Here is an 18846-nt window from a genome sequence, read left to right as displayed (position 1 = left end):
TAAAGAACGAGTCGAGTTCCGAGTCACGGGTTTTAAAACCTTGTTTCTAACCCACATCTTTCCCTATCTCTCTTTCTCTCTCTCATTATCTCCTTTTGTCTCCCATGCACCCATCTCCCTCTTCTTATCTCATGTTCCATCTTCGTGGAGCCATACCAGGAGTCTGGCTAAAAGCAGGTTCTTCCCCTGCACGAGTAGCTGAGGATCCATCATCAAAGCACCATTAATGCATGTGATACGTGTGCTCAACCTTGGACGAGCATTCGTGTGTTTCAGCCTTTGCATCCAGAGGGTTACTGCAGAGATCAGGGTGTCGATTGCTAGATCTACCCTAGGCGAGAAGCGCAACAGCCACCAGGCCATCTTCGTGTACTGTTCGAGGTAAAATCCATCTCGAACTGTTGATCCACGTTGCTGCACAACCCTTGACACCTAGTCACCAACTTGGTGTATAACCGAGTGCTAGCAGTCAGATCCAGGCCTGTCTAACACATCTCCATGTCCGGACGACCCCGACCTAAACGAGTAGAATCTAAGGCTAAAATTTGGGTGTGGATTCCTCATGTTTGTTACTTGCGAATCAAATTTCGTTTCAAGCAAAACGGAGTTGTGTAGACCCCGATCCGCCTGTTACAAGTCAGGCTTCCATTCTACCAAATCTCTGTCAATCTGAACAGGAACATATTCTGGTTTCCAGTTTAAAAAATTTTGTTCCGGACAGACCAGAGACCCTAAAACCGGCATATAATAGTTGTGATCTCATATGTCTCTGTAGAGCCTTGGGTTAAAATCTTAGAGTCATATCTGATTTCCCTTGAGCTAGAGCCCTCCACTCTGCAGACGGGTCATACCTGTTTACAGACCTAGTCTGGAACATGTCCCTGAACCTAGACCCGAAGTCTGATTGCTTCTGTCCGGCGATCATACCTTCAAAAAATCTGAAAATTTAGGACATTATAGCCCTACCTGTCCCAAACCAGAACCAATTTACGGATCATAAAAATCTGTTTCCCACTCGAAGACATTACAACAACCTGTCCGACTATGTTCCGCCGGGCCTGAGCCTGACGCTGAACCAGCGTTTGTAGCATAGGTATTTTCAGACCTTTTAAATACCCTAAAAATCCCCAAAAAATATCTGGAGCCTACCTCAGACCTCTGACATCTAAATCGAGTCATTGTCCCAAACTGAAACCTTAATCGAACCCTCGATCCTACAACATCCCCTGTACTATGTCACACGGACTCTTCTAACAGGGCACCGCACCCGCGTTGCACCTACACCCAGGCAGGTGCGACACTTGGACACAGCTTCATTTGTGTTAGGTGAAGTCAACCACACTGAGATCCATTTCTATCCAAAAGTAGATTCAGTTAACCTTAATCAAGTTCATTTTTATCTATATTATATATATAAATACATAAATGCACATAAATACACATAGTGTTAACTTAAAACTGTTTATATATATATATATATATATATATCCTCCCCACACCCCCACACCCAAGGTTTTTTAAAGTGCCGCATCGCCGCAACCGCACCCGTACCCGCACTTATGTGACATGGCCCCTGTGCAACCGTAGACTGTCCTTGGGACAGACCATCCTGAACTTGGAACAATAGTAACCTGTAGAGCTCAAGAGCTCATAGAGGCATTAAGGGCTGTGACCCAGCACCAAATAGGTGAGTTGCACACTAAGATCGATGAAATGGCAGCCTTAATGCGAGAAATGATGAACCACCAAGAGGGTGGAAATTCTGGAGGATCCCATCCTCGCGAGTCAGATAGCCCCGATAGCCATTCGGAAAACTACACCCAAAACAATCAAATGAAGCAACCCAGGATCAAATTTTCCAAGTTTGATGGCAAAGATCCCACTAGTTGGATCTTAAAAGCTGAACATTATTTTCGGGTTATGCAAACCCCAGAAATTGAGAAGGTTTTGATTGCCTCCATACACTTGGAGGAGGATGCAGTGGGATGGTACCATTGGTTTGAAACGAACCTCGAAGTACCTAGTTGGCAGGCATTTGCTTGGGCCATGGTGCTGCGTTTTGGGGCTTCCGCGTACGTCAACCACAATGTGTCACTGTCCAAGATCCGTCAAATGGGCGGCATTATGGAATACCAATCCGAATTCGAACGTCTAAGCAATTTGGTGAGAGGTTGGTCGCAGGAAGTGTTGATCATCACATTCATGTCGGCCTTCGCTATGAGCTGCAAATTGAGGTGCAAGCCAGTCGTCCAACCAGCATAATGGAGTACTACCATCAGGCACGTCTGGCTGAAGAAAATTTGCACAAGCAAGAGAGCAAAAGCATTCAGGTTGGATCGTAGTGGACTAGACGGGTCCAATGCAGCCAATAACGGGAACGACTCCAAAGCAGATCCAAAGTACCCATTTAGTGCTTCAAAAAATGTCCAATTCATGTAAAAAATTTGTTGAATAATGCAATGGTCATTGTGACTGCTAGATATCATTGTGATGAAATATGGTGCTCCGGCCATAAATGTAAGACCATGCATATGTATTATGTAACAAATAGTGAAAATGAAAGTGAGATGGAGGAAGAAGATGAGCAGGAAAATGATGACCCACATGATGAAGCCAAAGAGATATCATTCCATGTACTTAATGGAGTGGAAGTTTCTCAAACCCTGAGGGCTCAAGGGACTCTCAAAGGCACCACGATTTCCATCCCCATAGACACGGGTAGCACACAATTTCATGTGCGCTCAAACCGCCAAAAAAGCTAAGTGGTCAATCAAATCACATGTCCCTTTTGCAGTCGTTGTTGGTAATGGCAGCAAGCTACATTGTCAAGCCAAATGCACCAATTTGACTCTCGAAATCCAAGGCACTACCTTTAGTTTGGATGTATTGGTCCTTTCCCATGAAAGGGCAGTCTTGGTCATGGGGATATAGTGGTTGCAAACCTTAGGAACCATCCTGTGGGACTTCAAGTCTATGAAGATGACGTTCGAGCATAATAACCAAAATGTGGAGATCATGGCTTTTCAGTCTCCCCCGGGGATAATAGGTTTAAAACTTATGCTCAAAGTGATGTGCCAAAGTGAGCAGTCGTTCCTGCTTCACACTTTAGAAGTGGGTTTCCAAGAACCCATTACTCTCGAATTGAAGTTGATAGGTGGCAGTTACAAATAAGTCCTTTCGAAGCCCAAGAGGCTTCCACCAAAAAGGTTCCACTACCATCACACAATAATTGAAGTCGGGGCTTAACCGATCAATGTCAGACCTTACCAGTAAGCCCAAGTACAAAAGGTTCCTTCTCTTGGGATGATAAGACAACTCTCAAATCACATAACAAGGTTATGAGTACCCCCTACTATTAGAATATAGATCGGATATGGATCCAGTACTGGATCCATATCCATATAGAATAGGTTCACATGGTTGCTACATTATAATGTATTATACATTACTAACCAGGGGCAATCTTGCCATTGTAAAATATTATTGTAAACCTATTTTATACTAATGATGTTTAGTGCAGCACACAGAAAAGAAGTGGCTGCCGATTCCAAGGAAATCCCCTCTCCTCTCTCCTCTCTTCTCCACTCCTCCTTCTCGGTATTCACGATAGAACTGTCAACCCAAGCAGTTTTATCATGGTATCAGAGCAGCGATTAATCTGGGCATAAAAGTGCATTCGTCAGGGATCGTGAAAGGATCTGCCAAGCCTTCAGCTGAGTCTTTTCCCTCATCAGCGATCGTGAAAAGGCCTACTTCACGACCTACCGTGCCTAACCTTCAGTCGAGTTCACAGACGAGCTGAGTCTCCTCTTCCTCCTCTTCAGAACAGCCGAGTTCCTCATCTTCAGAACAGCCGAGTTCCTCCTCTTCAGAACAGTCGAGTTCCTCCTCTTCAGTCGAGTTTCAAACAGGTCACCTCTTCAGCCGAGTCTTCTGCTCTTCATCCCCTTCAGCCGAGTTTGAAACAGGTCACGCCTGATTCATTTCTTTCTCCCTTTTCAGCGAGTCTTTTGTTCTCTTCCTTCTACTACTGAAATACTTCTTTTCTATCAACTGTTTCTTCTATTTTCCTTCGCTGAGATTCCTTTCAGCTTCATTCCCATATCACGCCAACTATTTCTTTCCCACGCTGTCGTTATTTTCTGTTTTTCTTCTCCATCAATTCTAAACATCACGTTACTGCTGGTCTGAAAACTGTTTTGTCACGACTGCTTTATTCTCTTCTACTTAACCTTTTATCTTTAATTGCTCTGTCGTTTTGTTGCTTCAGCCACTAGTGTTTTCATTTCAGTTTCAGTCACTAATACTTCAGGCAAGCCGTATCTTCTCGTTGTCAACCAGCTACCAATGGATACTTCAGGCAATTCGGGTCTTTGTTCCAACTTCCTTGGACAGCTAATTTCAGAAAAATTGACTACCAACAACTACCAGACTTGGAAAAGGCAAATTGCTCCTTTTATTCGTAGTCAAGACCTTTCAGGCCACTTGGATGGATCTACTCCTATACCTCCAGAATTTATTATAATTGAAACCAAAGAAGATGGAGGATTGTCGAATACTATTCGCAATCCTGCATTTGTTTCTTGGATGAAACGCGATCAGGCTCTTGTTGCATACATCACTTCCACATTATCTCAAGAGATTGATTTCCATTCCTGATGATTGCACATCCAAAGTTTTGTGGGAGGTTTTAGCTCAGACATATTCTCAGATATCAGAGGCTAAAGTGTTGTTTCTCAAACGCAAATTTCAGATGCTAAGAAAGGGGGCAATGAGCATTATTGAATTCTTAAATCAAGTTAAAAGCATTACGGACCAGTTAGCCATGGTTGGATATCCAGTATCAGATAAAAAAAAGGTGCAACAAACATTGAATGCCTTGGGATCAGAATATCATGTCCTTGTGACCTCCTTATTGTGCTTACCTACATTACTCAGTTTTGAGGAATTACGTGACAAACTGCTTCAATACGAAATGACTCTGAAGAGCATGTCTGATACTTCAGCTGGACAATCATCTACGCATGAGGTTTTTGCCACAGGGATGATAGTTGATCGAGCACGAGGAGGATGTGGCAGAGGCAGGGGAACTGCCATCCAGGGTGGACGCGGATTACTACCCACACCAAATTCCACAGCCAGTTTTTCAAGGAATGTTCCCACATGCTATCAGTGTAATAAATGGGGTCACATCAAAGCCAACTGTTGGTTCAACCCGCAGAATCGAAACAAAGCACAAAATAATAAAAATATTGTTACACCAGGAACTGCAGGTACCTTTCGGGTCAGTGATGATGCTAAGGATCTTCTCTTATCTGCGATGGCCAACTTGAACTTGAAACAGAATGATGATGGAATATGGTATGTTGACTCCGGGGCAGCGACTCATGTTACTGGCAATGCAGGTAAATTCTCTACTTTGGTTCTCTATTCTGGAAAATGTAATATTATAACTGGAGATGGGACTCACCACCCTATTTCAAACATAGGCAATGTCCTTATTCCTTTGTCTGAGTCATCTATTTCTTTATATGATGTCGTTCATGCACCAAATATAAAGAAAAACATTGTTTTTGTATCTAAACTTGTTGACTCTACCAATTCATCTGTGGAATTTACTCCTACTTCTGTCTTTGTCAAGGATCTTCAAACGAAGGAGATGTTCACTAAAGGAGAGCGACGTGGAAACATGTATGTCTTCAATGAAGATCCAGCCTCCAGTATCTTGAAGCCCAAGCCTGATCATGTCTCTGAAAACGTCCTAAGTTTATCCAAATGTAATAAGCCAGATCTCTGGCATTCTCGTCTCGGTCATTGTAGTCAAGTCTTTATTGAAAAGTTAGTGTCCAATGGTTTTCTTTCAGAGTCTGTTTCATTTTCATTAAAGAATAAAATGTGTTCCAGTTGTCAAGTTTGCAAGAGTCATGTACTTCCTTTTCATCAAATAAATAAAAGATCTTCTATTCCTTTTGAGATAATAGGTTCTGATGTTTGGGGTCCAGCTCCCAATCCTTCTTCTTTTGGAAGTAAATATTATGTATCTTTTATTGACAGTTACTCTCGTTTTACCTGGATATTCTTCATGAAACACAAATCAGAGGTTTTTCTTATTTTTTGTCACTTTCATGCCTATGTTAAAAATCAATTCTCCCAAAATATTCAAATTCTCCAATGTGATGGAGGTGGTCAGTATTCCTCCAAAGAGTTTTTAGATTTCCTCCAAGATAACGGGATAAATCGTAGAGTTTTTTGCCCATATACTCCACAACAAAATGGAATTGTTGAACGTAAACACAGACATATTGTGGAGAGTGCAATGAGTATGATGCATGGTTGTAATTTGCCCATCAACCTTTGGACAGAAGCTTTTCATATTGCCACTCATGTGATAAATCGTCTTCCTATGCCTATCCTTGAAAATCAGTCTCCCTATTATGTTCTCTTTGGTATACAGCCTAATTATGATGAGTTACGAGTTTTTGGATGCACATGTTATGTACATGTTGACAAATCCATGAGAAATAAATTTCAGGACAAAGCCTCTATATGCCAATTTGTAGGTTATGCAGATGAACACAAAGGGTACAGGTGTTATGACCCTATCAATAAGAAGATCAGAATCTCCAGAAATGTTGTCTTTGATGAAAATAGCTTTCCAGAAAATAAAGCCAACTATGACCGTGAACATGGTAATATGACTGATAATTGGTATAATTCATGGCTCAGTGCTGAACTTATCTCACATGCTGCTGAATGTACCACTTTGGCTCCTATAAAAACATACATGATGAGACGGTTTCAGATAAGGTGTCGGAAACAAAATGTCAAAGACACAAAGGGAATGTCTACACCAGAAGACCCAGAGCGCAAACAGATGCACCTGTTGGAGAACACATGACATTCCCCAATAATGTGGAGGCACCAAGAAAATCAAGCAGGATAAGGCATCCAATTGAAAAATGGGTAAGTTACGATAACTTCTCTATGGATTTTCAGATTTTCCTATCCAAGGTTGAAAAACATGAAGAACCACTTGGATTTTGTCAAGTTGTCCAATCTGACAAATGGATTGAGGCGATGAATGAGGAAATAGAGGCATTTCATGAGTGTCGAACATGGAAGATAGTTGGTCGTCCCCCAGATAAAAATGTTGTTGGCTCAAAATGGGTGTATAAGATTAAATATAAACCGGATGGGAGCATTGAACGATACAAGGCACGTCTTGTTGCCAAAGGGTTCACCCAAGAATATGGTGAAGATTACGATGAGACCTTCAGTCCAGTAGTGAAAATGGGAACCATTCGCATTATCCTCGGCCTGGCCATTGAGCATGGGTGGAGCCTTAGCCAGCTTGATGTCAAAAATGCATTTCTTCATGGGGACTTAAAAGAAGAGGTCTATATGGAGCAACCTCAAGGTTATGCAGAGGGAGACCCAAAAGCATATGTATGTAAATTAACCAGAGCATTGTATGGTTTAAAGCAAGCCTCCCGGTCATGGTTTGAAAGCTTCTCCTCAGAGATTCAGAACCACAATTTTATTCGTTCCCAACTAGACCATTCTTTATTCATATACAGGGATGGAACCACTGTAGTTTTCTTACTTATATATGTTGATGATATAGTGGTCAGTGGTAATGCTCTAGAGCATATTCAACAAATTAAAGTTTTGCTGAGTATGCGATTTAAGATGAAAGATCTTGGAAAGCTAAGGTATTTTCTTGGTGTAGAGGTGGACAGACAGGATGGAGAAATGTCATTAACTCAACACAAATACACTCTTGATCTTTTGGCCAAAGCAGGAATGACAGATTGCAAACCCGTGTCTGCACCCAGTGTTGTCAATAAAAAACTCAGCATTTGTGATGGCGAGTTGTATCCTGATGCAACCAAGTATCGCAGTTTAGTGGGCATGGGCATGTTGCAGCATCTTACTTTTACTAGACCAGATATTGTATATTCTGTAAATCAAGTATCTCAGTTTATGCATGAACCAAAGACTGGTCATATGGATGTCGTCAAGCGTATTCTCCGATATCTAAAAGGCACGGTGGGTGATAGACTCAAATATGCTCAATCTTCATGGGCAACACCGAAACATGACATATTGGCCTATACAGATGCAGACTGGGCAGGAGACCCAGATGAAAGAAGGTCGGTTTCTGGATACTGTGTTTTCATTGGAAGCAATCTTATCTCATGGAGTAGCAGAAAACAGAAAGTTGTGGCAAAGTCTAGCACGGAGGCAGAATATAGATCTATGGCAGCTACCACAGCAGAAGTAACCTGGGTTAGACATCTCCTTACAGAAATGGGAGAGAGTATCTTAAGTTCAACCCTCATGTGTGATAATAGAAGTGTTGTACAAATTGCTTTCAATCCTGTTCATCACGATCGGACCAAACATATTGAGATTTACCAACATTTCATCAGACAAAAGATAGCAGACAAAGAGATTGAACCGGTCTATGTGCCTTCAGAAGACCAAGTTGCTGATATGTTCACAAAAGGTCTCACAAGTAACCGCTTTTGGTATCTGAAGAACAAGTTGCACATGGTTCAATCCCATGCACAACTTGAGGGAGGGTATTAAAATATAGATCGGATATGGATCCAGTACTGGATCCATATCCATATAGAATAGGTTCACATGGTTGCTACATTATAATGTATTATACATTATTAACCAGGGGCAATCTTGCCATTGTAAAATATTATTGTAAACCTATTTTATACTAATGACGTTTAGTGCAGCACACAGAAAAGAAGTGGCTGCCGATTCCAAGGAAATCCCCTCTCCCCTCTCCTCTCTTCTCCACTCCTCCTTCTCGGTATTCATGATAGAACTGCCAACCCATGCAACTTTAACACCTACTGTCCTGGCCCTACCCAAATTTCAGCAAAAACTTGGGGTTGACATCGATGCATTGTACGGAAGACAAGCTCCTTTCATAATTTGTTATAAAGATAGGACCAGAGTTACCGGAAGCGCCTAGGCGCATGGGGAAGCGTGCTTCCCCGATACGCACTTCGAAAGCGCGAAACGTCACGCTTCTGAAACACGTGGGGAAGCATCCCCCTTTTTTGGGAAGTGTGTTTCCCACGCTTCCCATTTATAGGAAGCGTGTATGGGGTATTAAGGGATACTATGAAGGGAATAAAAATCTATCAAGGTCAACAAGGGTAGTTGGGCAGCATTTGAAATATAAGAGGGCAAGAATGTCTTTTCTTGGCTTAATGTCCCACCAGGGGTTTTAAAGTCTTTTGCTATGGCTTAACACCCCCAAGGGCAGTTTGGTCATTTTGTCATATGCAATGCCTCCCTAAGGGTGATCTCACACCTTGGATGAGGAGAGAATCTCTCCGGTAGTGAATTCCTGTGTAAACGTCTGGAGGTCTTAAAACCCTATAAATACTTGTATAAATAATATTGTATGTATGAAAATTTTTGGATTTGAGCATACTAGTTTTTAGTAGGAATTGACTCTTGGAAGAGATTTGGCACCCTTGGAATAGTTCCAAAGAAGATACCTCACCTTCCCCGCTTCCAAAAGTGTGAACCCCCATTCCTCTCTCTCTCTCTCTCTCTCTCTCTCTCTCTCTCTCTCTCTCTCTCTCTCTCTCTCTCTCTCTCTCTCTCTCTCTCTCTCTAAACCATGTCTTTCCCTATCTCTATCTCTTTCTCTCTCTCTCTCGCTATCTCCTCTCTCCCACACACCCATCACCCTCATCTTCTCTCATGTTCCATCTTCATGGAGACAGACTAGGAGTCTGGCTAACAAAGAGCCTAGTTAACAAAATTGAGGACTATGTTTTACTCATTCATCTGCTTTTGTTTAAGATTCCATAGTGCAAGAAGTGAGCCCAAGAATATGCGCTAATAATATACTTGATTAACTGAAAGTTGAAAAAGTCAATGACCATATAGAATCACTGGATACTATAACCAATTCAAACAATACATGTTATGAGAAATGATGGATGTGCTATGAACTAAAGCAAAAAGGAAAAAATATGAATAACCTTGGCCAGCATGTGATTCAGCTCCAGGTGTACAACCAAATCCACCATCAACATTTTTGCAGCTTACGATATATTTCACAGTTTTTTCCACATTGATTTTGTCTAAGTGATGTAGTAATGAAAGACAACAAATTGCACAATAAGAAAACCTGAAAAATATAAAAATGACCATATATAAAACCTATTAGAAAAAACACCGACAAAAAGCAATAAAAGGTATGGCAAATATAGAAGGTAGATCACCTAGTATCAATTTCACCCCACATATCACCTGAAAAAGATCCATCAACTTGTTGGAGCCCAACAATATCTATCTAAGAGTCAAGTTAAACAGGGGGTGCAATTTAATTTTTTTATGACAAGGGAGATAAAGAAAGGAGAAGAAATGTGCAAATCAAAAGAAAGTGACAAAAAACCTGCTTTAAAAAAGGTTACACTGATCAAGCTGGTGCTAAGAAAGGATGAGTTTGAACTCAAATCCTCAACTAAGCCGCTGGGATTTAACAATATCCATCTTATCCAGCATAACAAGATGCAATCTTGATCAACATGCAAAAACCCTAAAAAGATTGTGCATCAAAAAGTTTGAATACCATGTTTTGGTTGGAAATATAACCAAAGAGGCTGGTTAGAAATCTATCCAATGAGGACATCCCCTTTCTCTGGGTATAAAAGATTGCATCCTCATCCTCATCTGAATTATGACGCCAAAGAAAGAAAATCAATTCATGAAAGACTTTTGGGTAAGAAAAAACACGACATAACAATGCCCTGCTGACGTATTGCAAGCTACGAAAGTTTTTTCTCCAAAACATCCCTGGCCTTTTTATTATTTTCCAAAACACACTCATGACTGCATGAACATCCAAACCTGATTCTGCATAAGCCTGTCACATATCATAGCAAATGTGCTACCCTCTTTCTTTGTATTTATGTTTATCCCAGAGGAGTATTTTTGTAACATAGCAATAAGGAGTGTAGTCAACTATTTTTGTCCTTTAGTGTAACCAAAGGGGTAGACCCCTATATGTTGTATTCTCTCATTCTTTTGAAGTTAATGAACCTACTTTTTGTCTTTGTGCCTCCATTTTCTTCTTCTTAGTGTTTCTTGTTTGTTGTGCAATAGCAACTACTATGTCAAGTTGGAGTATTGTGATAATGTGGGATTGTTGAGCACATACATAAGAGAATGTGTGTGTGCGCTTGTGTGTGTGAGAGAGGAACATGAAGCAGCTCCTGCTTGTTACAAGCAACAAAGAAAGGAAACAAAGACTCTTTACTTTCTTCGAACAGATGGGTTTTCTGAAATAACATTTAAACAAATATAAGCACATCCAAATCCCTTTCTTGAAGATGCTCTGTAGATATATTGGGAATCCAGAAATTGTTATCAGATTATGAAGCAACCATAAGCTTTAAATTTTCATATCTAGAGCTTTGATGTTTCATGCTGAGGTCACAAACATCTTGACCGTCTCATCTTTTGCTGCAGAAAAAACAGGAAAAGAAAGATGATAGTCTATAATATGAAGTGACAAGCACCTATTGCATGACGAAAGGAAAACAACAGATTATGCTTTGAGACAACCATAAGGACTTCCTAATGTGCCATCCTTCAGCATGAACTCTGACACAAATCACTCACAAGTAAAAACACTTTATTTCAGCAATGCATAGGTTTACCCAAACATGTGTAAAATTACTGCAATAAATAGCATAGTTGGCAAACCCGGCGAGTTGACTCGGAAATCACTCGAGTCAACCCGGAACGGACCCCAACTGGGTCACTGATTCAGGACCACCGATCCACATGCCACTTATGTGTCTTTTGTCATGCATTTTGTGGTTTTAATGCATAATTCTTATAAAATGATAATTTTTTTATAAAGAATCATCTATTTTTAAATCATAATATCAACAATTATGTATAGTTGAATATTTATATAGCTTACTCATTGCTGTCATGTACTAAATTTAATGATTATACAGTTTGGAGTTTGATTTTTACCATGTCTTAACACTAAAAACATTCATGTCCTAACTCGTCCGAGTTACTGAGTCAACCCGCTGACTCGCGAGTCAACGGTCAGGCGACCCAAATCCGAGTCACGAGTTTGCCAACTATGTTAAATAGACTCACAACATCTACATAAAGGATACAGTTTGTCACTTTGTCAATGTCAAGCACATCAAGCCTATCAAAAAGGGCAAGAATTTGCACAGCACTAAGTGTATACAAAATGTGTGGATCATGACCAATATTCCCAGCAAAACCACCTGCATAATAAATGTACAGTGAATCAGATTTGTTTAAGCACACATCCTATATATTATTTTTGCTTTCTATTTATTGTGAAAGTATGTGAGGTATACATATGAATGGTTGGTCCACAAACAAAAGCTTGAATTACACGCTTTCACCATGCAGTGACTAAACACGACAGGCAACACATCATTACATGTTCAAAAATGGCACTGTGTTAGTCCCTTCCATAATATGTTACTTTCATAGTCTTTTTGGTGTTTTTCTTATTAATCTCCAATGTTGACTTCAAAAATATGTACCTTTGCTCAAACTAGGAGATAAAAACTGGCTGGACTTAAACTTGAGACGGTTATGGTAGTGCAACACTTAAAACCACTTATTTCATTTGGCATCTTGGAGACGCAAAAATATCTTGGAAGGGAATTTAATGATTTGGTTTAACAACTTGTAGGAGCAGTTAAACAGTGGCAAATCCCCGAGTCAACTCAGCAGAGATGGCGATGGTAGAGCTGCAGAGGTAGACGAGTCATCATTCTCTAAAGTATCTATAAGCAGATTCAGACCCCTCTTGTGCTAGTGTTAGTGATGATGTTCAACATGTTTGCCCCTCTCGGTTGAGACTGGATCCACTATTAAAATTTACAGTTTTAACATTGTAATTATATAATATTTTATGCATAACAACCTTCTATCTCATTATATCTATATACCAAAAGGGACTAAGAATGCAGGGACTCCAAGGACATAAGTAACATTAATTAGCTTCTAAGTAGGAAAAAGACATAACTCAATTTACCAGTGCATGTGATGGTACATCAGAAAATAAAGACAGTTGATACTTGTCAAATTTTCTAAAGAAAATTGAATGTGCTTAATTTGAAAGAAAAACTCACTAACCACATTCATGTTGGCACTTTAGCACCCATGAAATAATTTCATCTTGATCGACATTTCCTAGCTTTCCCAAAAGGTCCAATGCAGTCAAACCCCAATATGCACCATTCATCCTTAGATGTTCCATGACCAAAGACTCGAAATCATCCTTTCTCTATTTACATATTGAAAACTGACTTATTGGTTCATTTGATCGATAAATATCCTGCAAAGATAAATTCATAGCAAAAAAGAAAAAGCCTTGCAAACCTTCTCTACAGAAAGGATATATTGGGCATGCTTCTCAATTTCCAACTCTCCCATTCTTGTAGACTCTGGGAAAAGAGAAAAAGTGAAACCAACTTCAGTTGCAAAGAAGAAAATCTTGTACCGGGTCTGCTAGAAGCCAAGTAATTTTCTTTGAATGAGAAAAAAAAAACAGTGTCTAGTTTTATCAGTCACAGCAGCGAATGAAAAGGAAGTTTGACAACCAGTGCATAAAAAAACATAATCAAACATACTAAACAAAAGATGCAATGCATCTAATCATAACATTTCTGAAGACCAATCTTGGGTTTTAAAAATCATGTTACTGTAGGCATTAGGATGCACCGACTTGCCAAGATAAAGGATACGCTGGGATTGCAATCTAATATGCAATTACAATAGTTATCTCTGAATGTGTAGGTGCATTTGAACAAACCATGAAAAAAACAATGTCCTTACAAAAATAACAAATTAAGACAAACATACCAATTACTACATACACTGGGGACATCTCTATGAAAATCCAAATATTAATTCTCTATTTTTTATCTTTTTGGATTTTTATCAGTGGCACGTCCAAGGATGGGCAAAAGAAGGCAATTTCCTCATATCCCCAAAACCTTAATGTATAACATAACTTGGAAATTCTTAGGAACCAATAAACCTTAATGCATGGGAAATCATTTCATCACCAAATTTTTGCGATGTCATCAATTTATAACAACAATACTAAAGGCAAGATAGTAGAGGTCATACCACAACAGCAATTTAAACATAAACTAGCAATATCAAAGAACATAACAACTTCAAACATGCTAATACCACCAGCCCATCAATGAAATAGCAATCTCAAAATCATTTCATCACCAAATTTTTCCAATGTCATCAATTTATATCAACAATACTAAAGGCAAGATAGCAGAGGTCATACCACAACAGCAATTTAAACATAAACTAGCAATATCAAAGAACATAACAACTTCAAACTGTTAAAATGTAATCCTTATTCTCGTTGCATGTACATATATATATATATAGAGAGAGAGAGAGAGAGAGATACATATACATATACATATATGCTATGTAAATATGTATACATATATCTCTCTATATATATAAATATATAATATATCTATTTTGCTCATAATAACCTGAAAAGGGTATTTCTGTAATTTCCTATTTTATGCATATTCCATTTGGAATATGATTGTATTTTTTCTTTCCTTTTTCTTTTCTTTTCTTATTTCTTTTTTATTTTCTTTTTGTGGTTTGTGCCACCTCGGGAAGACTCCCCGAAAGAGTCGTTGGGGAGCCCCCAACGGTCACAAATGTGACCGTTGGGGACTCCCAATGACTCCTTTGGGAACCCCCTATGTGGCTCCTCTTGTGATGCATAAATAGGGGTGTTTCCCCTTGTAAAGAAAAGGCTTGAGAGCTCAAGCTCTTGTTACATTTTCAATATATATTTCTTTTTCATGCCTTTGTGCATGTTTATATCATTTTACGCCTTTGTGCGTACTTGTTCAAGTGTTATTTGAGGGCCTTTGTGCACATCTCTTGTGAGGTATTTCTTCGTAGACATTTTTACATGGTATCAGAGCTTGGTTAAAGATTAAAGATCACGTGATTCTTCGTTTTTCGAGTGCCTCGAAAAACATGCCTTTAGCTTCTTAGAGATTGGAGTGGGGACATCTCTTCCTTCAATATTTTAGAAGGGCATTACGACAAGTAAGACTAAAAAGTCTTATTGTAGTACGTATTTCTTCTTCCATCTTTCCTCTCTAATGGGTGAAAAAGAGTCTCATTTCTCTCTTGGATTTAAACTCAATGGCTCCAACTATCACGTTTGGGCCGAAACATGGAGGCTCACATAAAAGGGAAAGGTCTTTGGGGTTATATGCAAGGCACAATCCCGAAACTGGAACAAAAAATCACCTTGATGGCGAAAGGTGAAATTAAGATCCTTTAAGTAGAGGAAAGAACCAAAGCCCTTGAGGAATATTCGAAAAAGCATAATGAATGAGAAATGAAGAATTTCAAAATATTGTCTTGGATTTTTTCTTTCGTTGGGACAAAAATCAATGCGAATATTATCAAATTCAAAAAGGTTTCTCAAGCATGGGAGTATCTTGAGAAAATGTATACCTCAAGGGACTTGTCTCATAAATATTACCTTCAAAAGAAGGCTCTAACTCTTCCTCAAGGCGAAATGACCATTAGGGAATATTTTGCCGAACTTTCTTCCATTTGGGACGAGCTTGCTATGCGAACCAAAATGGAGTGGAGAGGCGATTGAACTTCGCCACAAACAATTAGAAGAAGATCGATTCTTCAATTTTTTGAATGGGTTAAGGTCTGAATTTGAGCAAATAAGGTCTTATCTTTTGTCTTCTTTCACTCTCCCTTCTCTTGAGGATGTTCTCACCAAATTAAGTGGGGAAGAAACATGTATGGGTATAAGTAAGCAAGGGTCAAATGTACTTGCGGTTCCATCCAATTCAGAAGAAAATGATGGGGTCAATGCGGTGTTTAGGCCTGGAAACAATTTAAGAGTCTATCGTCCCCCTCATTTTAAAAATCAAAATCAAGGAGGAAATGGTGGACAAGGTGGAAAAAAAAGATTATAGCAAAATTGTTTGCCATTTTTGTACAGAACCGGGGCATATCAAACTTGTTTGTCCCAAGTGGAAGAAGTTGTTAGCCATGGCCACCACCTCTCAACCGCAAAAAGAAGACTTCTTCAAGTGGATCTCTTTCACTAAACCAAATTGTGGAGGCACTTCAACCTCTCCTCAAGGGAGCCATCTCGAGAGCCGTTGTGTCTACTTTCTCTCCTCCAAGTAAAACTTCTTGGCTTTTGGATTCAGATGCGTCTTTTCATATGTCCCCAAACATGTATTCTCTTTCCGAATATTCGAAAAATATTTCCTCATCTTTTGTTTCTACTGCGGAGAGGACTTCTCTTGAAATTAAATATGTTGGGAATTTTGAAACTCAAAACTTTTTCATCCCCAAAATTAGATTTATACCAAAATTAAACTTGAACCTTCTCTCTGTTTCTCAACTCTCGGACCATGCATGTGATATTAAATTTTTCTCTGATAAATGTTTAATACAGGATCGTCGGTCCGAAAAATTGATTGAGGAAGGCTCTAGGAAGGGAGACTTATATTATATGGACTCTCTTCAAGTTCCTAAAAATTCTTTTTGTAATGTTGTCCAACATAAGCATATAAATGTTTTGCACAAAAGACTTGGTTATCCCAATATCACCAAGTTATCTTATTTGCATTTTGCTAAAAATCGTTGTAAAGATACATTCTCTTATAATGACTGCATTCTTGGAAAAATGAGAAGTATGTCTTTTTATCAAAGATCCATGTTTACTTCTAAACCTTTCGAAATTGTTCATTTGGATGTTTGAGGACCGGCACCTGTTGTTTCAAAATGAGGGTTTGCCTATTATGTGATTTTTTTGGATGATTTTTCTAGGTATTCTTGGATATATTTTCTTAGAGATAAGCATAAAGTTTTTTCATGCTTTAAATCATATCATATGATGATTAAAAATCAATTTAATAGCGACTTAAAGATATTTAGAACCGATTCCGGAGGAGAGTATCTCTCAAATGAATTCAAGAAGTATCTTGAAGATAGTGGTATTGTTCATCAAAGGTTATGCCCTAAAACCCCTCAACAAAATGGGTTGGCCGAAAGAAAACATAGGCATATCATTGAAACCACTCAAACTTTTCTCATAGCTCAAAATATTTCAAAAAAAAATTGGGCCAAAGCGGCTCTTGCACCTGTCTACCTTATCAATTGTTTACCATCTAGAAATTTGCGTAAAATCTCTCCTTTTGAAACACTATATAAAAGAGAACCTGATTATAACAAATTACGAATTTTTTGTTGCAAATGCTTTGTTCTTACATATAAAAATGATAAACTTTCACCTAAAGCTATTCCCCGTGTCTTTCTTGGATATTCCGAGACTCAAAAAGGATTTTGCTGTCACGATTTTAAAAATGATAAGTTATATATTTCAAGAAATGTGACGTTTTTGGAAAATGAGAGTGGCTTTGAAAAAAATGATTCTCACCACGAAAATGTTGGCTATTCTTTCTTATTTGACCTATTATCTAGTAATGATGATATGTCTAGTGATAATGAAATATCATCAAACCATGACAGTGATAATGAAGTAGACACTAATGATTTCAACTCACCCAGTACTCAAGAAGATAGAACATCAAATGACCCGACAACCTATCCTCGTAGAGATAGAAATACTTTCAGATTTGCAACTGAGCAATATAGTGATTCTATTCTCACACATGATCCCAGACGATCTGAAAGAAATAGGAAGCCTCCAACAAGATTTGTCTCTTTTGACTCATTTTCACCCAAGTATAGAGTTTGTCTTAGTGTCATTCTTTCTTATTTTGAACCAAGAAATTTTGAGGAAGCCAAAAAATGTGTAGAATTGCAAGAAGCTATGGAAAATGAACTCAAAGCTCTTAGGAAAGCTAACACATGAAAATTTCAAACTTTATCTTTTGGAAAGAAAATTATAGGTTATCGTTGGGTGTTTAAAGTTAAGACTAAGAGCAATGGATCTCTAGAGAGGTATAAAGCTCGCTTAGTCGCAAAAGGGTATGGTCAAGAATATGGAATTGACTATGAAGAGACATTTGCACCCATAACACGGATGGTTACAGTCAGATGTCTCATCACTATTGCGTCTATTAAAAAATAAAACATTTTTCAAATGAATGTTAAAAATGTTTTTCTAAATGGTGATCTTAATGAAGAAGTTTATATAGATGCCCCACCAAGTATGAAAGTTTCTAAAGATAAAGTTCTCTGTCTTCGGAAAGCTCTCTACGGTTTGAAAGAGACACCCAAAGCCTGGTATGACAGATTTAACAATGTTATGTTAGAAAATGGATTCTCTTCCTGTTATACAGATACTGCATTATATATTAGAAAATCTGATGCAGGTATTGTGATATTATTATATGTTGATGATATGTTAATAATAGGCAGTGTTGTGAAAAACGTTGAGGCGTAGTGAGGCGCTCTAAAAAAAACCGAGGTGAGGCGTAAAGCGTAAGCCTCAAATTTTTTAAAAAAAAAACTTTACAAAAAATTATAAAAAAATATCTAAAAATACAAATAAATAAAGAAATGCTTTATTGATGAAATAACAACCAATAAGAAATAGAAAATCTCAAATAAGTACTAAAAAATATGAGATTAACATATAAAAGTAACTAAAAACAGATTATATAACTGGAAAATATATGAGATTCACCAAAAAAAGTTAAAATATACTAAGAAACAGATTACATAACTGAAATAACTAGAAAATATATGTGATTAACCTACAAAAGTTAAAATATATGAGATTATTCT

The 18846-nt window shown here is 38.5% G+C and overlaps 1 protein-coding gene across 5 annotated transcripts in view; it reads right to left on the bottom strand.

The window, feature by feature from the left end:
* The window catches only part of LOC149818966 (geranylgeranyl transferase type-2 subunit beta 1-like), a 37985-nt gene that overhangs the window by 12372 nt on the left and 6767 nt on the right, over window positions 1-18846 (bottom strand). For all 5 annotated transcript variants that reach the window (XM_089983998.1, XM_089984000.1, XM_089983999.1 and 2 more), the window contains 5 exons: window positions 13432-13496; window positions 13186-13336; window positions 12183-12299; window positions 10266-10332; window positions 10023-10171 (listed from right to left, as the gene is read on the bottom strand). In XM_089983998.1, the coding sequence (XP_089840124.1) occupies window positions 10023-10171; window positions 10266-10332; window positions 12183-12299; window positions 13186-13336; window positions 13432-13485 (538 nt within the window). In that variant the 5' untranslated portion in view covers window positions 13486-13496. The remainder of the gene's footprint in view (window positions 1-10022; window positions 10172-10265; window positions 10333-12182; window positions 12300-13185; window positions 13337-13431; window positions 13497-18846) is intronic.

This window comes from Nuphar pumila, chromosome 13 (genome assembly GCF_984573655.1).
Source record: "Nuphar pumila chromosome 13, dmNupPumi1.hap1.1, whole genome shotgun sequence".
Lineage (NCBI taxonomy): Eukaryota > Viridiplantae > Streptophyta > Magnoliopsida > Nymphaeales > Nymphaeaceae > Nuphar > Nuphar pumila.
Note: the sequence above shows the minus strand (reverse complement) of the source record. Positions and strands in the feature narration are given on the sequence as shown.